The following is an 18,055-nucleotide window of genomic DNA, read 5'->3' on the forward strand; positions in this document are numbered from 1 at the left end:
GGTTGCCGGTTCGAATCCCATAAATACCAATAGGGACTCTTCTCTGGTGGGCCCTTGAGCAAGACCCTTAACCTGCAATTGCTGAGTGCTTTTAGTATTGAGAAAAGCGCTATATAAATGCAAAGAATTATTAATTAAGAGAAATGAAAGAAAAAACAATTAACACATGAAAAATGTGAGTCAGTATAAGAATCATGACAAAGCCCCTTAGAAGTGGTATAACTGGAATTTAATGAGCCTTAGTGCTAAAAAAATTAATTAGCACCCTCCTCAAGTGAATTGAAAACAAATCCAAATAAAAATGGCCATGACCACCATTAGTGAGATACAGTAATCATATAAGCCACATAAGACCCAATAGTCCTAATTAAGCTTCATCACTATTAACCTCTTCATTCCAATGTCAAGTAGGCAAGCATGCTAATAATAAACCAAAAACAGTTTTTCATTTGGAATAAGTCAGACTTAGATAATTGACGGAGCACACAGACCACTTTTGCTGTTAGTTAGAAACAGAATCTGATCACGTTTAACACAGTGGAAATGCAAATGCATTTTCCATCCACATATAACAATCAAGTAAAGAAAAAGAGAAAATACATCACGTACAGCGGTAGCAGTGGTCAGATGGGCGTTAAAAAGACCAGTAGTCAGCGTCATCTCTTGTGCAGCTTTAAGGAGTGAATGCAGCGAAGTGTATGAAATCAAGCTAGTGCTTCCTTTACAAGATGGTCACATTTTTTTCATTTTAATAAAACACTTATGACAATGTAGCATTCCACTATCTTTTTACTTTTACTTGTTGGGCCATTATGAACAGGCCATTTCATTCTAACTACAGGTTAGTGGCCATGACGTGTTGTTCCCTGCCTAAACACAGTGAACACTGGACAGGCGTTTGGATGCTCAATGTAAAGGTCGATTATGGATTGAATCCATTTGTGAAACGGTTTGTGAGAAAACTAACGGTCATCACGGGCCATATGTAGTGTGTACTGAAAATTGATAACATGGGCTACATTTAAAATTTCCAAGGGATGGATGTGGCTATGGGTCTCGAGTTAGAGCACTGCTTCTCTGCCAAGCATCTGTCTTTTAAAAGGGGGCTCTGAAGAACTCGAAAATGTCCTTTGATGCACTGAAAATAATATTTACAGACGGATGTCTACTTCATGTGCCTAATATATAATAATCATAATATAATATATAATAATCATGTTTGCTGCTATTATGTTGCTTTTTCTATTTACATTTACAAAACTCTCTCAGATGTCACATAAGCACAGTTAATTGATGTCAAAACAACACAATTAAATTATTCTATTTTAACAGAAGCACTATCACGCCTCAGGGGCTGTTGTAATTACTCACCCATTTGATGTTAATCTTGAGCATTTTTTTTAATCCTCAAAACATATTTCAATTTTCCCAATACACAGTTGAATTAAACTGAACATGTTTAATGTACACTACTATCCTATTTTTGCATAAATTTTGAGGTTTTGCATAAAGCCACGCCCCTTTTGTTGCATTCTGGTTCAAATGATCCCCACACCTTTGTACTGTTGTAAAGAAAGTTAAAAGACTTTTCATAAATTAATTTTTTTTCTGAATGCTGTTGGTTTTGTGTGGTTGCGGAAATTGCTTTATGAAACTTCTTTTCAATATACTGGAAAACCTGTTGAACACCCTACACAAAAGCATCCTCTTCTTTCCCGGCAATACAACATGCTAACCTGGGCTGTTAGAAGTGCGGTTTTCACACCTAATTGGGTTATTTTTGAAAATGTTGTATGGGGAAAATTTTGATTTGGTGGCGTGTTTTTTTGTGCTGTTTTCAATGGGTATGTGTGCCCACCTAAAATGCAGAACTCTAAGGGGGTCCCCCAAGCCTGTGAAATCAACAGCGGCAAAATTCCAAGAAGGATGCAACCCAGACATAAACAGCACCAAAGCTCCCCCAGCGTCTTTGATTGGTTTGGTCCACAGCACCATTAGCCGGGTCTCCAGCAGTGACTGGGCTGGGAATGCAATGTTGAGATTACGCCAAAATAAAAAAGAGTTTTTCAATTTTTTATATAACGTTCTTACATATACATTGTAATATTATAAATGGGAATTTGAGTGTTTATTACACACCGTTGATTAAAAGATTACTTTTATTAATTTATTTGTTAGCACTACTGAAACAACCTATGTGTGAATTAACTAATTTCATCATAATAAAATTAGAATTCATTAGAATTTACTTATTTAGGTGGAAAAATGTGACATAAAATTTTTTTATCCCAAAATGTATTTTTTGATTCAGTTATAATTACTCAATATATTATACAGTAGTAAACTCTGCTTAAAACAGTTGAAATGATTCAAAAAAAAAAACAACTAGCAAATATAGCATAATTATACATTTGTGAATTTTCATAAAAAGGCATTTTTTAAAAGGACGTTGGTGAATTCTCATTTTTTGCATACCATGTCTACTAACCAACATGATCAATTCTGGAGACCCATCTCCATCCCTGTTTTGTTCTCCTATCCTACATTGCATTGTTAAGGCCTTTGCTACATACTAAAAATAACAACAATAATAAGAATGATAAATAAAATAGAAGTGCATATACTGTAGATACAGTAGGACCTAGACCACCAAAAGGAAGGTGAAGGAATACACTCCACAAGACAAGTCCAACGACACATGTCAGTGCTTCATGTCTTGTCTCAGCTGAGAAGCTGCAAGAGCAAGTATTGTCAGTTCCAGACTAAACTGTGAGAAAAGGGAAGAGAAATCAACACTACAGTAGAGACTCTTCAACAATGCTGCGAGCAAGGACATACTCACAAAATAAAAACATGTACAGCTGGACAAATGTAAAATTGAGTATAAAATACCACCAGTAATATACATAATTTATTAAAATTAACGGAAGTAAAATACAAAAGTATAAAGCCATTTATTTATTTGCATCACTGCAAACACAAATGGAATCTCTTCAACCTTAACTTTAGCTTTAAATTGGCCAAACATGAATTAGCTGGTGTGTGAGCGTGATACCAGATGCTGCCAAGGTTCCGGAAACCCTGTTTTGAAAGATGGATGGATGTCTGAGTAAATGTACCATAGCTGGTCCCACCTACAACAGGACATGAACATTTTGATCTCCATATCTAGTGCGACTTTGTGTACACAGTAGAAGAAGCAACAAGTTATAATGTGTACATTTTATGAGAGGTTTCAGGATTGAATAATTTGATTTTTGACTTTACTGAGTAATTGTACACATTTTTTTAAATTTTGGCTCGCTGTTGAAGTGTTATGGGAATGAGATGTGTGGCTGCATTCAGCTCTTCCAGTACTAAAGTACAAAGATACTTGTGGAATACCATTGTCACCATTCTAAATGTATGTACACCGCTTGGAGAACTGATGAACGTTTGGACCTTGCTGATCATGTTCACTGTGATTTATGTGAAAATGTAAATGGATATTAACGTGTACTCTGGGCCCCCACAACACAACCAAGAAATGGATGAGTGTGATAATTGATCAGTGCAGTAAGAGCCAGTGAGGTACAGCCTCACCAGATGTTGTGTAAAACAAGTCAAAATCTTTCCACCGTAATTTAACTTAACCAAAATTATAACAACCGTCAGCTTTGTCTATTTATATTTTTTCTATTTTCTTTTTATTTTATTGCAATCATTCCATACAAATCAATCAGTTTTTATAAATAGTAGGATTTAGAGCATATTTTTTTTCTATTTTCTATTACATGCTCTAAGAATTATTTATTTGATCAAATATTACTCCTTGTATCATGTGAAATCGCCTTTCTAGCGGGTACGACAAGTCTGTTTCTAGCTTGGGGCGCTAGATCTATTGGCCCTGCAGTGTTCTCCATACGGCGTATGTGTGTGTACGTGGATGTTCAACCTGAACTTTCCAGTTTAGTATTCCGGCCTTATGGTCATCACCCACATTAAAATGAGCACTGTGCTCTGTTGTTGGTTTTTATCACATTAGTACTACCAATTCAAGCTTTTCCCAGTCGTGCACATGAAGCACATGCTAGGGAAGAGATACAGGGAATCCAGAGCCATTTGTTCACTTAAAGGTAGCACAAGCACAAGATATTATACTGCACGTTGATTTTCATCCACCACTGAAAATGACATTTCTAAATTTGAAAAAGCAACCAAGGATGCCTGTGTGTGCCCCTTCCAGTTCATAGAAAAGAAGTATGCAGGATTTATGCTTCTGTTTTAAAATGTTAGAATTCTGGTACAGAAGGAACAAGAGGCAGAAAAACACCAGGCCACACAGAATTCAGCAATGCTACTGGATGTGCAGCAGGCAGTGCGTAATCTGCATGTTGGTTCTATATTATTGTGATTTGACCTTTTTCATCTCAATTCTAAACTTTGATATTTCAGTGTAGGCTGTCCACAGCCAAAAGATTTTGCTGAGCAGTAGGTAGTTACGAGGCTCTCGATTTGCTTAGCGTTTTCAACTATAAATCTCTATTTTGTGAGAAGATGACAATGCCAGTGGACTTCACAATGATCTGATGCCAGTTGAGGCAGACCTGGCACCAGCATTCCACTGTTTGATTTTTTTGTGATGTGAAATGTGTGTGAACTTGCATGTCGCTAGTAATTAGAGATACAAACACTTTTAGTAAGGTAGATTAGTATTTATGTTAGAATACCAATGATCACATTAAATAACTTCTGCCCTGAAAAACTGAACTGACATGTACGAATGATTGGATGAAAATATTGATTACAAAGTGACAAACTGACACAGTATGAGTGTTTAAAAAGGCATAGCAAGTGTAGCAGAAGGAGGTTTTCCAAGATTAACACAATTAAGTGTGTGGCGGTGTCTTAGACAAATCACATCATGACAAACTTTAAAAGAAGATAAATATCAAAAACCCTAAGTCACTTCAAGACAGTAAAAATACAGTGTACAAAGAAACAGTGTGCATTACTGTGTTTTTTTCTTCAATACAAAGTGCAAAGATGAAAAAAGAAAGTACCTCTAACCATTGTAATTTAAAAAAAAAAACTCCCATTATCTTATGTGTACCATACAGAAATATTTAAGACAGTAACCCACAGTGTGTTTCTCTTACGCCAGCAGCAGAAAAAACCTTAAGCACATTGAATTAGTTCACAGTGCTGCTGTCTCATCACTCCAGGAATCCGAGTTTGAAACTTGGCCCTGTCCCTATCAGCTATGTCCATTTGGGCTTTCTCCTGCTACTCTGGTTTCCTCCCAGATCCCATCAACATGCATATTGGGATGATCATTGTCTCTAAATTGTCCTGGGGTCTGCACTTTCTCCAGTTGTCCAGATGTGTCCACCCCCTGATTTCCTCTCTCAGGTGTGAGTTCGACTGGTGTATATTAATTGGGGCAGTGTATACCAGTGTGGATCTCTCCATGAATTTGCATTGGGATGGACTGGCGACCAGTCTAATGTTAATTCAGAACCCTGTGTTGGGATAATGGGGTTCAGGAAATGGATGCTTGGAAAGTCATCACATCCTCAAATGCTTAATTCTTCACTACTGATGGCTTATAAATAACTTCCCACTGCATATAGTCTACGTATAGGACACTAGATGAAGGTGCACTTCTAGCTTCTAATGCTCCAGGAACTACCTAAAGCAGGTAAGAAAATGACTGGGGGAATCTTCACGATACATTTAGATAAATGTTTCCCTGTCTTAATAGACTTCCACAACGACACATCAATATTAGAAAATAAGGCAGTTTGCATCAAAAGTAACAAAGAGTCACTTGAAATTTTAAGAACTAAAGAGAACTAAATATCAATGCTATGTCCTCTGCACAAGTGTCCACTTAATGGTCATTTATATTGATTAAGTGTATCTGTGAGCACAGGTAAAAACAATGGCAGTATGTACTGCAAATTTCTTCTCGTGCATCACTGGAAATTTTTTTCATCATTTTCACCGAACAATTTAAAAAAGTACTCATTTCAATTTTTCATCTTAATTGTAAACCATTCACTTACTTCACTTTCCCAGTTCCAATTATGGATTAAATTTCCTAGATCATTTGCATGTCCTATAGCATGTAGATCAAAGAGTAAAAAATGGACACTGTTTTTACAGTTAAATCAAAACAAAACAAAATATACATTCCACAGAAATTACTTTTCCATATAGCCAGAAGATCAGGCAATACAAAAGTAACAAGTGCTCAGTTCTTATAGTTTCTTGTTTTGTTTGTGTGTAAAATCAGGTCTAAGCTGTTTTAGCAGCCTGAAAGTTCCTGCTGCTAGAATTTGGCTTGCTAGTGAACTTGGTGCAATTTTACGTTTTCTAGGCTTTTCCTAGTTCATAAAGCAAATGCAACTCTTCTAGGTCCAGGTCTCCATAGGAACCATTGACTCCTTTGTCCCAACAGGTGGCAGTAAGTTCTGCTCAGCGAGAAAGTACAGTGGAAACTGCACCAAAAATCCTCTAATCTTTTTCAGTTCTTCCAAAGCCTTTGCAGGATCTTCCTTTTCCAAGCCTACTTTTGTTATAAAGTCTCGAAGTTCATCATTATTTCGCACTTGATCAGAGGGCAGACAACGAAAAACCTACAGCAGGTAAAGCAAAAGAGAAAAAAAAAAACAGTTACACAGGATCACAACAGCAAATTGTTCATCCCTTTAAAATTCACTGGAATAAAGACAGCAAGTTGTTAATGATCAACTACCAAGTAGTCATTCATCAGGAGTCATTCAAAAGGGGTTCTGGGGTTATCGTTCCATGCAGATTAGTCAACCATTTAGTTTTAGATTAAATAACATGATACTTATCATAAGAGACTCTTTATTTTTTTTAAACATTCCAAAAGAGCGGAGGTTTTTAGCTCCAAAAGTAAACAATACAATTAAAGTGGCCATGCATGTTGAAATTTGTTTTTGGAATGCCCGCTTTCTGATACATAGTGCACCGATATTTATTATTGTTTTAACGGTCTACAGAGACCACATCTATCCATTACATGTTGTTAGACTTAAGTGCAGCATTTGACTCCATTGACCATTCTATTTTACTGCATAGGCTAGAAAATGATGTTGGGCTTACAGGCCCCGTGCTCGCTTGGTTTAGTTCTTATTTATCAAATCGATTCCAATATGTACAGAAATGTGCCGACAGTACTCCATCATTATACACAGAAGTGAGATATGGTGTCCCGCAAGGCTCAGTACTGGGACCTTTACTGTTTTTACTTTACATGCTTCCACTGGGATCTATCATTAGGAAACAATGTAATTTTCACTCGTATGCAGATGACACCCGTTATACCTTTCATTTAGATCAAATGAAGTTTCACCGATGTTGTCTTTAATTAGTTGTGTTAGTGAATTACAGGAGTGGATGGATGAGAACTACTTGTCTTTAAACACAGATAAAACAGAGATGTTAATAGTTGGAGGGATGACACTGGTCACAACAATATTCTGTCATCACTTAACTCAGTTGGAATCACCATTAATTTTACTGAATCAGCCTGCAATCTAGGAGTTATCTTTGACTTTAGCATGTCATTTAAAGCGCATATTACAAAGTTGTTCAAATCATGTTTCTTCCATCTTAAAAATGTTGAGAAATTAAGGCGCTTTCTAAATAAACAGGATTCTGAGAAATTACTTCATGCATTTATTTCTAGTAGGATTGACTACTGCAATGCGGTGTTCACTGGATGTTCAAACTGTTCTTTATATAGCCTCCAGTTAATCCAAAATGCTGCTGCAAGAATTATTAGATAGATAGATAGATAGATAGATAGATAGATAGATAGATAGATAGATAGATACTTTATTAATCCCAAGGGGAAATTCACATAATCCAGCAGCAGTATACTGATACAAAGAAACAATATTAAATTAAATTAAACAGTAAAAAAAAAAAAAAAAAAAATGATGTTAGCATTTACTCCCCCGGGTGGAATTGAAGAGTCGCATAGAGTGGTGGAGGAATGATCTCCTTAGTCTGTCAGTGGAGCAGGACAGTGACAAAAGTCTGTCACTAAAGCTACTCCTCTGCCTGGAAATGACACTGTTCAGTGGATGCAGTGGATTATTCATGATTGACAGGAGTTTGCTTAATGCCCGTCGCTCTGCCACAGATGTTAAACTGTCCAACTTTACTCCTACAATAGAGCCTGCCTTCTTAACAAGTTTGTCCAGACGTGAGGCGTCTTTCATCTTTATACTGCCACCCCAGCACACCACCGCGTAGAAGAGGGCACTCGCCACAACCGTCTGAGAGAACATCTGCAGCATCTTTATTGGCAGTCCAGTCCAATTTGTCATCCAGCTGCACTCCCAGATATTTATAGGTCTGCACCCTCTGCACACAGTCACCTCTGATGATCACAGGGTCCATGAGGGGCCTGGGCCTCCTAAAATCCACCACCAGTTCCTTGGTTTTGCTGGTGTTAAGATGTAAGTGGTTTGAGTCGCGCCATTTAACAAGGTCTTTGATTAGGTTCCTGTACTCCTCCTCCTGCCCACTCCTGATGCAGCCCACAATAGCAGTGTCATCAGCGAACTTTTGCACGTGACAGGACTCCGAGTCATATTGGAAGTCTGATGTATATAGATTGAACAGGAGGAGAAAGTACAGTCCCCTGCGGCGCCCTGTATTGCTGACACAATGTCAGACCTGCAGTTCCCAAGACGCACATATTGAGGTCTGTCTGTAAGATAGTCCACAATCCATGCCACCAGGTGTGAGTCTACTCCCATCTCAGTCAGCTTGTCTCTAAGGAGCAGAGGTTGGATGGTGTTGAAGGCGCTAGAGAAGTCCAAGAACATAATTCTTACAGCACCACTGCCTCTGTCCAGGTGGGAGAGGGATCGGTGTAGCATATAGATGATGGCATCCTCCGCTCCCACCTTCTCCTGGTATGCGAACTGCAGAGGGTCGAGGGCGTGGGGACCTGTGGCCTCTGGTGGTGAAGCAGCAGCCGGTCCATGGTCTTCATCAGATGTGACGTCAGAGCAACAGGCCGGAAGTCATTCAGCTCACTAGGACGTGATACCTTTGGGACAGGGTGATACAAGATGTTTTCCAAAGCCTTGGGACTCTCCCTGTTCCAGGCTCAGGTTGAAGATGCGCTGTAGAGGACTCCCCAGTTCCAACGCACAGGCCTTCAGCAGTCGTGGCGATACACCATCTGGACCGCTGCTTTGCTGGCACAAAGTCTTTTCAGCTCTCTGCTCATGGGCTGCTGTAATTGTGGGTGGGGATGTCTCACCTATGCTGGTATCAGCAGAAGGATGGTTGGAGGATGCAGTACTCGAGGTGAGAGTGGGTTAGGTGATCAAACCTATTAAAGAAGTTGTTCATTTGGTTTGCTCTCTCCACGCCTGTCTCGATGGCGGCACCCCTTGAGCTGCAGCCAGTGATAATCTTCATCCCATCCCACACTTCCTTCATGCTGTTGTTCTGCAACTTCTGCTCCAGCTTTCTCCTGTACTGCTCTTTCACCCCTGAGCTGGACTCGAGTTCCTTCTGCACGCTTGAGCTCATGCTGATCACCACCTTTAAAAGCCCTTTTCTTCTGGTTCAAAAGGCCCTTGATGTCACTTGTAATCCATGGCTTGTTGTTAGCATAGCAGCGCACTGTTCTTACTGGAACTACAATGTCCATACAGAAGTTGATGTAATCAGTTGTGCATTCAACAGTCTCTTCAATGTTCTCACTATGTGACCCAGCAATATATCCCAGTCTGTAGTTCCAAAGCAGTCTCTCAGAGCCTGCTCTGCCTCAGGGACCACTTCCTGAATGAGCGTGTGGTTGTAGGTAGCCCTCACTCTTGGTTTGTATTGAGGCTGAAGCAGAACCAGGTTATGATCTGCTTTCCCAAGCGAGGCAGCGGGTGGCGCTGTATGCGTCTTTAACGCTTGCATACAGTAGGTCGATAGTCCTGTTTCCCGGTGTTACAATCCACATACTGGGAGAAGGCAGGTAATGTTTTGTCCAGCGTTACATGGTTAAAGTCTCCAGCGATTAGCACAAGTGCCTCAGGGTGCTGCTTTGTAACTTAGCAACTGCGGAATGGATGATGTCACTCGCCATCTCGCGTTGCTTGAGGGGATGTAAACAATAACAACAATCACGTGTCCAAACTCTCTGGGCAAGTAATAGGGCGCAGACTTACGGCCAACAGTTCGATGTCCCTGCAGCAATTGGAGAAATTAACGTTTATATGTCCTAGGTTGCACCACTTTGTATTGACATAGAGAGCGAGTCCTCCTCCTTTCTTCTTTCCACAGGTACTTGCGCTCTGTCCGCTCTAACTGTGCTAAACCCGGGTAGCTCCACGCTAGCATCTGGGATGGTAGTTGTTAGCCACGTTTCACTAAAACACAGCAAGCTGCATTCTCTGTAGGTTCTGACATTTTTCACCAGCACAGCCAGTTCGTCGATCTTATTTGGTAGTGAGTTTACATTTCCCAGGATCACAGAAGGCACCGACGGTTTATAACGCCATTTTCTCTCAAGTTGTCTTGATTTAATCTTATCTTTTTTCTTTGCGCCGGCTCCGCTGCCCTGATATCGTCTTCTTACCTCGTCAGGTAAATAAGGAACCACACCGGCATGAGAATTTCTTCTAAGTGCTTTAAGCTGACTACTTGAATAGGCGATTCTCGAGTGTAAAAATCCATGTCAAGTAGTAAAATAGTAAAAGTGTCCAGGGAGCAATTCCACATAAAAGAAAGTGGTAGAAGTGATCAGTGAAATAGAGAAAAATAGAGATAAAAAGGTAAAAAGATAAAGTCATATACAGAGCTGCTGGAAAGGCTGCCACTCGGATGCGGCGGAAATGTATATCCATCACATCATATTACAAGAACAAGAAAATATGAACACATAACTCCAGTTCTTAAATCCTTACACTGGCTCCTGGTTAAGTTTAGGGCAGATTTCAAAATCCTCCTTTTAACATATAAAGCATTAAATGGCCAATGTCCGGCTTACTTGTCTGAACTTATCATGACTTACAAACCAGAGCGCACAGTAAGATCTCAAGATGCCGGTCTGCTTATGATTCCAAAGATTAATAAAATAACAGTGGGAGGTCAAGCTTTTAGTTACAGGGCCCCTAAACTGTGGAATGGTCTGCCTGCTACTATAATAGATGCCCCTTCTGTCTCAGCTTTTAAATCCTGGCTGAAGACTCACTACTTCACTTTAGCATATCCTGACTAGAGCTGCTGATTAACTGTGCATACTGCATTCTCTGTTATTAGTCATTAACACTAAAACATAAGTAACATGATAGTTATAATTGGATACTAACCCTCACCTATTCTGTTTCTCTTCTTGGTACTCAAATAGATAGATAGATAGATAGATAGATAGATAGATAGATAGATAGATAGATAGATAGATAGATAGATAGATAGATAGATAGATAGATAGATAGATAGATAGATAGATAGATAGATAGATAGATAGATACTTAGATAGATAGATAGATACTTTATTAATCCCAAGGGGAAATTCACAAATGTGGCACATGGTGCAACGGCCCCCCTGCCAAGTTGTTTTGCCTGCCTAAAGGATAAAGTCATTCCTAATGAAGGATCGCGGGAAAGAGGGGTCCTTTCATCGGATTAGTGCTATTTCAGCTGTGGAATGGAAAAATGGGGGAGGCAGCTTGATGAATGAGGTCTTCAGGACTCTAAACAAATCCAAATCATATTATGTGATATCATCTACTGTTAAATTCTACTCCGTACGTCTAAAATTTTTATTTTTATACTGTATTGAGGATTTGTTCTGTTCTGTGTATTGTACTGTATTGTCCCCCTTCTTTCTTGACACCCACTGCACGCCCAACCTACCTGGAAAGGGGTCTCTCTTTGAACTGCCTTTCCCGAGGTTTCTTCCATTTTTTCCCTACAAGGGTTTTTTTTGGGAGTTTTTTCTTGTCTTCTTAGAGAGTCAAGGCTGGGGGGCTGTCAAGAGGCAGGGCCTGTTAAAGCCCATTGCGGCACTTCTTGTGTGATTTTGGGTTATACAAAAAATAAATTGTATTGCATTGTATTGTATTACAATCACCAGTGGTGGGGTTAATGCTAAGGGGGCCAACAATTAGCATAATTCAATTTTATAGCCACCAGTGATTAACTGTTAAGATACAACTCAGAATTCTTCAGGTAAAATGCTGAGACCGTCTAAATATTTTGTCAAAATGATTACATTTAGTTCACACTTAGCGTTCCTAATACACTTCATCTCGTCCCTAAAACCCTAACAAAATCTCTTTGGGTCATCTTTTGCCTTATCAGCAACATTTTTCTCTTATTACCTTTTAGACTTCCTAATCTCCTTTTTAACCTTTGCTCTCATATGCCCAACAGTTACTGTTGGAGCTATTAATCTGATATGCTTTGTATAGTCATTGTTTTAGCTTATGTTTTTAGCTACTTATTTATTTACTGTAATTTTATATTTAATTTTTAACTTCTTCCAAAGTTTGGGATAAACTTGTCCTGCATTGTTCAAGAAATACTTTTAAACCTGCTCCTCGAATGACTCCACATTAAAAATCTATCCTAGTTTATCTTTTTCAGATTTTTGCATACCTGCCCAAAATATGTCTTATTACAATTAAATGTGATAATTTTACTTCTTGAATATGTACTCTATCAAAACATTGTGAAATGAAACTATTCTATGGCCACTAGATCCTAATAGTTCAATCCCCACTATCTCCTGAACTCTATCCTATTACAAAATACTAAATCTAGATGAGTTTCCACTCTCGTTGGTACTTTAACATATTGTGTTAAAAACAGCCATTGAATTAATCGAAAACTCCTGTTCTTGTTCTCCACTACTTGTAAGGTTAACCTAGTTAATATTTCTGTAATTAAGGTCCATCATTACATAATTTCCCCTCAAAATTTATGTTTTACCTTTTAAACTCAGGCCAATTGTTTTGTACCCGCCAATGGGACTGAACAATAAAGCACAATTTAATAAAACGAATAAAACCATTTATTTACTCCCTACTATAATTAAAGCTGTTAAAATTTTGCTAAAAATAATTATAGCTGTTAAAGGGCCATATTACATGCCCCAACAATACCATGTTTCAATGTTTTTCTTTCTTCCCTTAAAGATGCCTAAATTGTGGCATCACAGCAAGACCTGCCACCTTCCCCCCAATCTTCAGATTTCTTGAATCTCCTAATTCAGTTGCATACAATTTACCAGACAATCTATATTACTAAATGAAGGTTGTATATATGCATGGATGACAGAGGCCAGGCACACCGAACGCGCACTGTGCCTCAGCGCCCCAGAGTCAAACCCAGCAGCTTCCCAGAGTCAGTAGGTGGCGCCCAAACAACACAACACGACCTGTAAACTAACTTGAGGTAAAGCGTGCACGCCAGGTTGTAAACATGCAAAGATGGGAGAGGCCACAAGCAAGCCGTACACACTACCACCGCCGTCTGAACGCAACCGCCCACACCACCACATATACCACCTTCGTTTAGTAATGCAGATCTCCATGCCCGGATCCGCCGCCATGGTCACTTCAGCAAACAACTTCTAGCTAACGACACAGCCATAGAAAAACACAAACAAGACCGCATGGATATAAACAATGAATGCAGGCGCCTACAACGCGCTACTGAAACACCAGAACCAGATAAGACACGGCTCCAAAAAGAAACCGCTTTAGCACGCCAGGTTGTAAATATGCAAAGATGCCAGAGGCCACAAGCAAGCCGTACACACTACCACCGCCGCCCGAATGCGACCGCCCACACCACCGTATATACCACCTTCGTTTAGTAATGTAGCCCAACAAGCCCGGATCCGCCGCCATGGTCACTTCAGCAAACGACTTCTAACAACGACACAGCCATAGAAAAACACAAACGAGACCGCATGGATATAAACAATGAACGCAGGCGCCTACAACATGCTTCTGAAACACCAGAACCAGATAAGTCACGGCTCCAAAAAGAAACTGCTTTAGTAGAAATATGTTTATTTAATTAAATGAAAACTTTCCTAGGATGCACCCCACCCTCCATGATTTTTCTTCATTCCAAATATCGGAGGGAACAGAAAGTGATTGCTATTCTTGGATTTGCGATTAACTAAACTTCAGGTCACAATACAACCGCGAACGCACACACCACCGCATATACAACCTTCTTTAGTAAGTAGATCTCCAAGCCGGGATCTGCCGCCATGGTTACTTCAGCACGCCAATGCACTGCATCACCATCAGGGATCCAGGTGGCACCAAAACCGCACATGCATAGAGCTTCATAGCCCCAGAGTCAAACCCAGCGGCTTCCCAGAGTCAGTAGGTGGCGCCAAAGCAACACAACACAACCTGTAAAATGAACTTCAGGTAAAGTGTGCAATGCCAGCAGTCAGTGTGCCTCAACAATGCCAGCAGTACTCCACTCCACAGTGCCAGCAGTATTCTGAAACACCACAAGCAAAGTAGTCACGGTTCCAAAGAGAAAGAGCTCAGGTATCGGATAGGTGTGTAAACAAGACAACAAGAGAGGAACGACGGACAGCCGCTGAACAATTCCACCAGTTAGCTTAGAATGCACTCAATAATGAGTTCACTGTTCATGAAAATTCATTGGGATCAATGAGTGTCATTAGAAGTCATTGTTATTCACTTAACTTCCTTGTAAAAAAATGGCAATACAACTGACGAGACACGTTGTTCTCAAAAGGCTCAAGTTAAGCTGCATCCTTTGGATGAAGATCCTGAATATTTACGAAAGCTTTTGACTAACGATGTACCCGAAAGTAAAAGCTTTATGGAGTGCATTAGATCCTACAATAATTCATTTGCTTTTGCAACTACTGGGGTAAATATCAAGCCACCGCCTGGGAATGGCCCATACTGCTTTTGCATGTTACATTGGATTGGAACAGTGCACCCTGAGCCAAATCATGACAGCAAATTTGCCCAAATTTACGTGTTAGATCTAGATGATGCGGTTTATCAACGACATATACAACTTTATGTTGCCTTTTTAACAGTCCAGCGTTTGTGTGACATTAAAGTGAAGGTTTTAACTACTCCATACCAGGGACAGCTAATTCAAGGAAAGGAAACCATCTTTACCAAAAATGTTGTTTATATATAAATTTTTGATTAACTATTTTATGAATTTTTTGATTACAATTTACTTCATTTAAACCTTTACACTCCAATATTTTTTTACTTATAAGTGCAGCAACTCAAAGACATTTTGGACTTAAATAATATAACAATTAAATTTCAATTTTAGTTTTAATAAATTGGTTAATTTTAGTACAAATATATTTATTTAATTAAATGAAAACTTTACCAGGACGCTCCCACCCTCCATCATTTTTCATCCCTCCAATATAAATATTTATCTGAAAACAGTGAAAGTAGAGAACAATAATCTTCGTTTTTTACTGCTTCAAAACAGTAATACTAAACATATTACTTGCATAAAAAACAGCAAATGTAACAGCAATCAAATCAAAGTACTTTAAGTATGAATGCCCTCATACGGCTACTGCAGCTCATATTCTATCAGAGGCACTGGTTATTCATAAACTTCATGTTGGATTATCTCAGTTCTTTCTGGCTTGCTCTGCAGATAATTCAGATTTCATGAATGCTATTAGGTTAAGTAATGATTAACATACCATAATCTCATCAAGTCACAGAGGAAATTTAGGAATCAATGTTTTCAAGTGTTTCAAGAAAGCATTCTAATACTCAAGAAGATGAAACTATGTGTGACAAATAAAGCACAACCACCAACCAATGAATCTTGGCCAGGAGCTTTCAACAGCAATTCCTCTTGGCAAATTCAACATTCATCTATAAATGTTTAATTAAAAAGCCAACAGCTGCCTCTTCTCCCACAAACACACTTATTGTTAATTATAATGTAATATCAAAATTTTAAGTGCAAGCTTTATTTGCCCTATTTATTCACTTACTTTGTGACATTTTGCTTTCCATGACAGGGTTACGCACAGACAGCTGACTGAGGCAGGATCAGGCTTAAAGCAGAACTAATGTTGAATGAAACACCATTAAATTACAGGGCATGCTTAACGCAAATGCTCAGTCACACTGGAGTAATTCGAAGTGGCCAGTTAATCTAAAATGAAGTGTGAGGAAACATGAATATCCGTAAAAATGCATACAAGAGACACTCAGCTCCTTAAACCTGTGAAGCAGCAGAGCTCACTCTGCCATTTGTATGTAACCAGTACTTTGTAATTCTTATTCAGACTTGTTTCCTCAGTAATAAATACAATTTCAAACATAATTAATATATAGAAGTTAGCAGGTGTACATTTTACCAGCCTAAATATAGTATAATAAGTAATAGGCACTATGTAATGCAATAATCATAATTGCCAAATCTGATGTTAATGGACAGCATTTAGGCAATTAAGAACTGCCACCACCCATCTTTGTATCATGTCCTCACACAGAGAAGCTGGCCATGAACACAGGGCTTCTCAAACAGAAAGTTACCCAGTTGACCAAAAATGAACTCTCAATGTTCAGCTCAGGAAGTGGACCTCTGACTTCTAAAGTGCAACTGCGAGAATGTCACACTGTAAAAGCTCATGAAGCAGCATGAATATGATATTATTTGCTTTTGATGAGGAAACTCAATCCTGAATCAAACTTTAATAAGCCCTACAAACTCCCAGAGATCCTGTGTTTGTCATTCTTATAGAGTAAACTATCAATATTACGGCGGGGAATCAATTAAAAAAATAACTAATTCATTACATAAACGTATGTAATTAATCGCAATTAATCACATTTAACATTAAAACATATAATCATGAAGTAAATACATACTGAATCACACAATTAATGTAGAATCAACACAAAGGAATTAAAAAAAAATAATGGCATAGTTTAAACTTAAACCTGAACTTTTAACAAAATACTACTTGAGCAATTACAACCTGAATGTGAACGCCTTCCTAAAAGGCAAGTTGAAAAGAAGGCAATAAGAAAACAAGGCAAATGTATTAATTGTCAAATTGGCACAGTGCATGAATACAATAGCAGACAACATCTTTAAAATCAACTGATATGATCACATTTTTAAATTGATTTTTTTGTATGATTTTTTTCACACGTTTTGGTATCTCTGTTATAAGTGAGCACCTGCATTCAAAAGCCACAATAAACTTTAAAATTAAAAATACATGAAAAAAAAAATTATGTTTCCATATTCACACATGAAAAAAATTATGTTTCCATATTCACAGAGGACAACTATACTGTATTCTTTTTCATCCCAATATACAACATACCTTTTCAAAAATAGTTGCATTGCGAGCAGCTGTGGCAACCCACACCTCCTTGAAGAAGCGATCACTTATAGGATCAGTCACGTCTATGCTAGGATCAGTGAAGCCCCCCAGAATGAGCCTGTAAATGAGAAACAGGGGACATTAACATACCAAACTGTCACAAAACGGCATGTCTGACTATGCTTTTTTTTCCTTGTTCCATGCTCAAACCAAATACATGTCTGAATATATTCTATGTAATACTACATTCTTTATAAGCCATAATATCATTATAAACTGTGATAGGGCTTCCATAGTTAAGGCTCTAACCCATCTTAATTTATTTCAGAATCACAGGGAGCAATGGCCCATCTCATGAGCATTGGGCATATGGCAGGAAACAACTCTGGGCAGGCCACAAATCCATTGAAAGATCAACTCCTATACCCAGACTCACTTTCACACAGGTGCTTATTTAATGGGCTAACACTCAGACTGCAGCTCTAGGGTTTTCTTGTTACATACTTTTATAAAAATAGCATTTGATGCAATATTAGGTGAATAGAGAGGAAACTATGCTGTATGTGCTACAGAGGCATTGAAAAATACAAAGAGAACATGTGCAAAATCCACACACAGACAACCACTGGTTATGAAATTCAACAAATAAACACTGCAACTCTAAGCCACTCATAATGGAATCATTAC

The 18,055-nt window shown here is 38.7% G+C and overlaps 1 protein-coding gene across 5 annotated transcripts in view; it reads right to left on the minus strand.

Annotated features, from left to right (window-relative positions):
- Positions 1-212: 212 nt before the first annotated feature.
- The window catches only part of pld1a (phospholipase D1a), a 254,737-nt gene continuing 236,894 nt past the window's right edge, over positions 213-18,055 (minus strand). For all 5 annotated transcript variants that reach the window (XM_039761453.1, XM_039761463.1, XM_039761429.1 and 2 more), the window contains 2 exons: positions 17,369-17,486; positions 213-6,620 (listed from right to left, as the gene is read on the minus strand). In XM_039761453.1, coding sequence (XP_039617387.1) covers positions 6,396-6,620; positions 17,369-17,486 — 343 coding nt within the window. In that variant the 3' untranslated portion in view covers positions 213-6,395. The remainder of the gene's footprint in view (positions 6,621-17,368; positions 17,487-18,055) is intronic.

The sequence above is a fragment of the Polypterus senegalus genome, chromosome 1 (genome assembly GCF_016835505.1).
Source record: "Polypterus senegalus isolate Bchr_013 chromosome 1, ASM1683550v1, whole genome shotgun sequence".
Lineage (NCBI taxonomy): Eukaryota > Metazoa > Chordata > Cladistia > Polypteriformes > Polypteridae > Polypterus > Polypterus senegalus.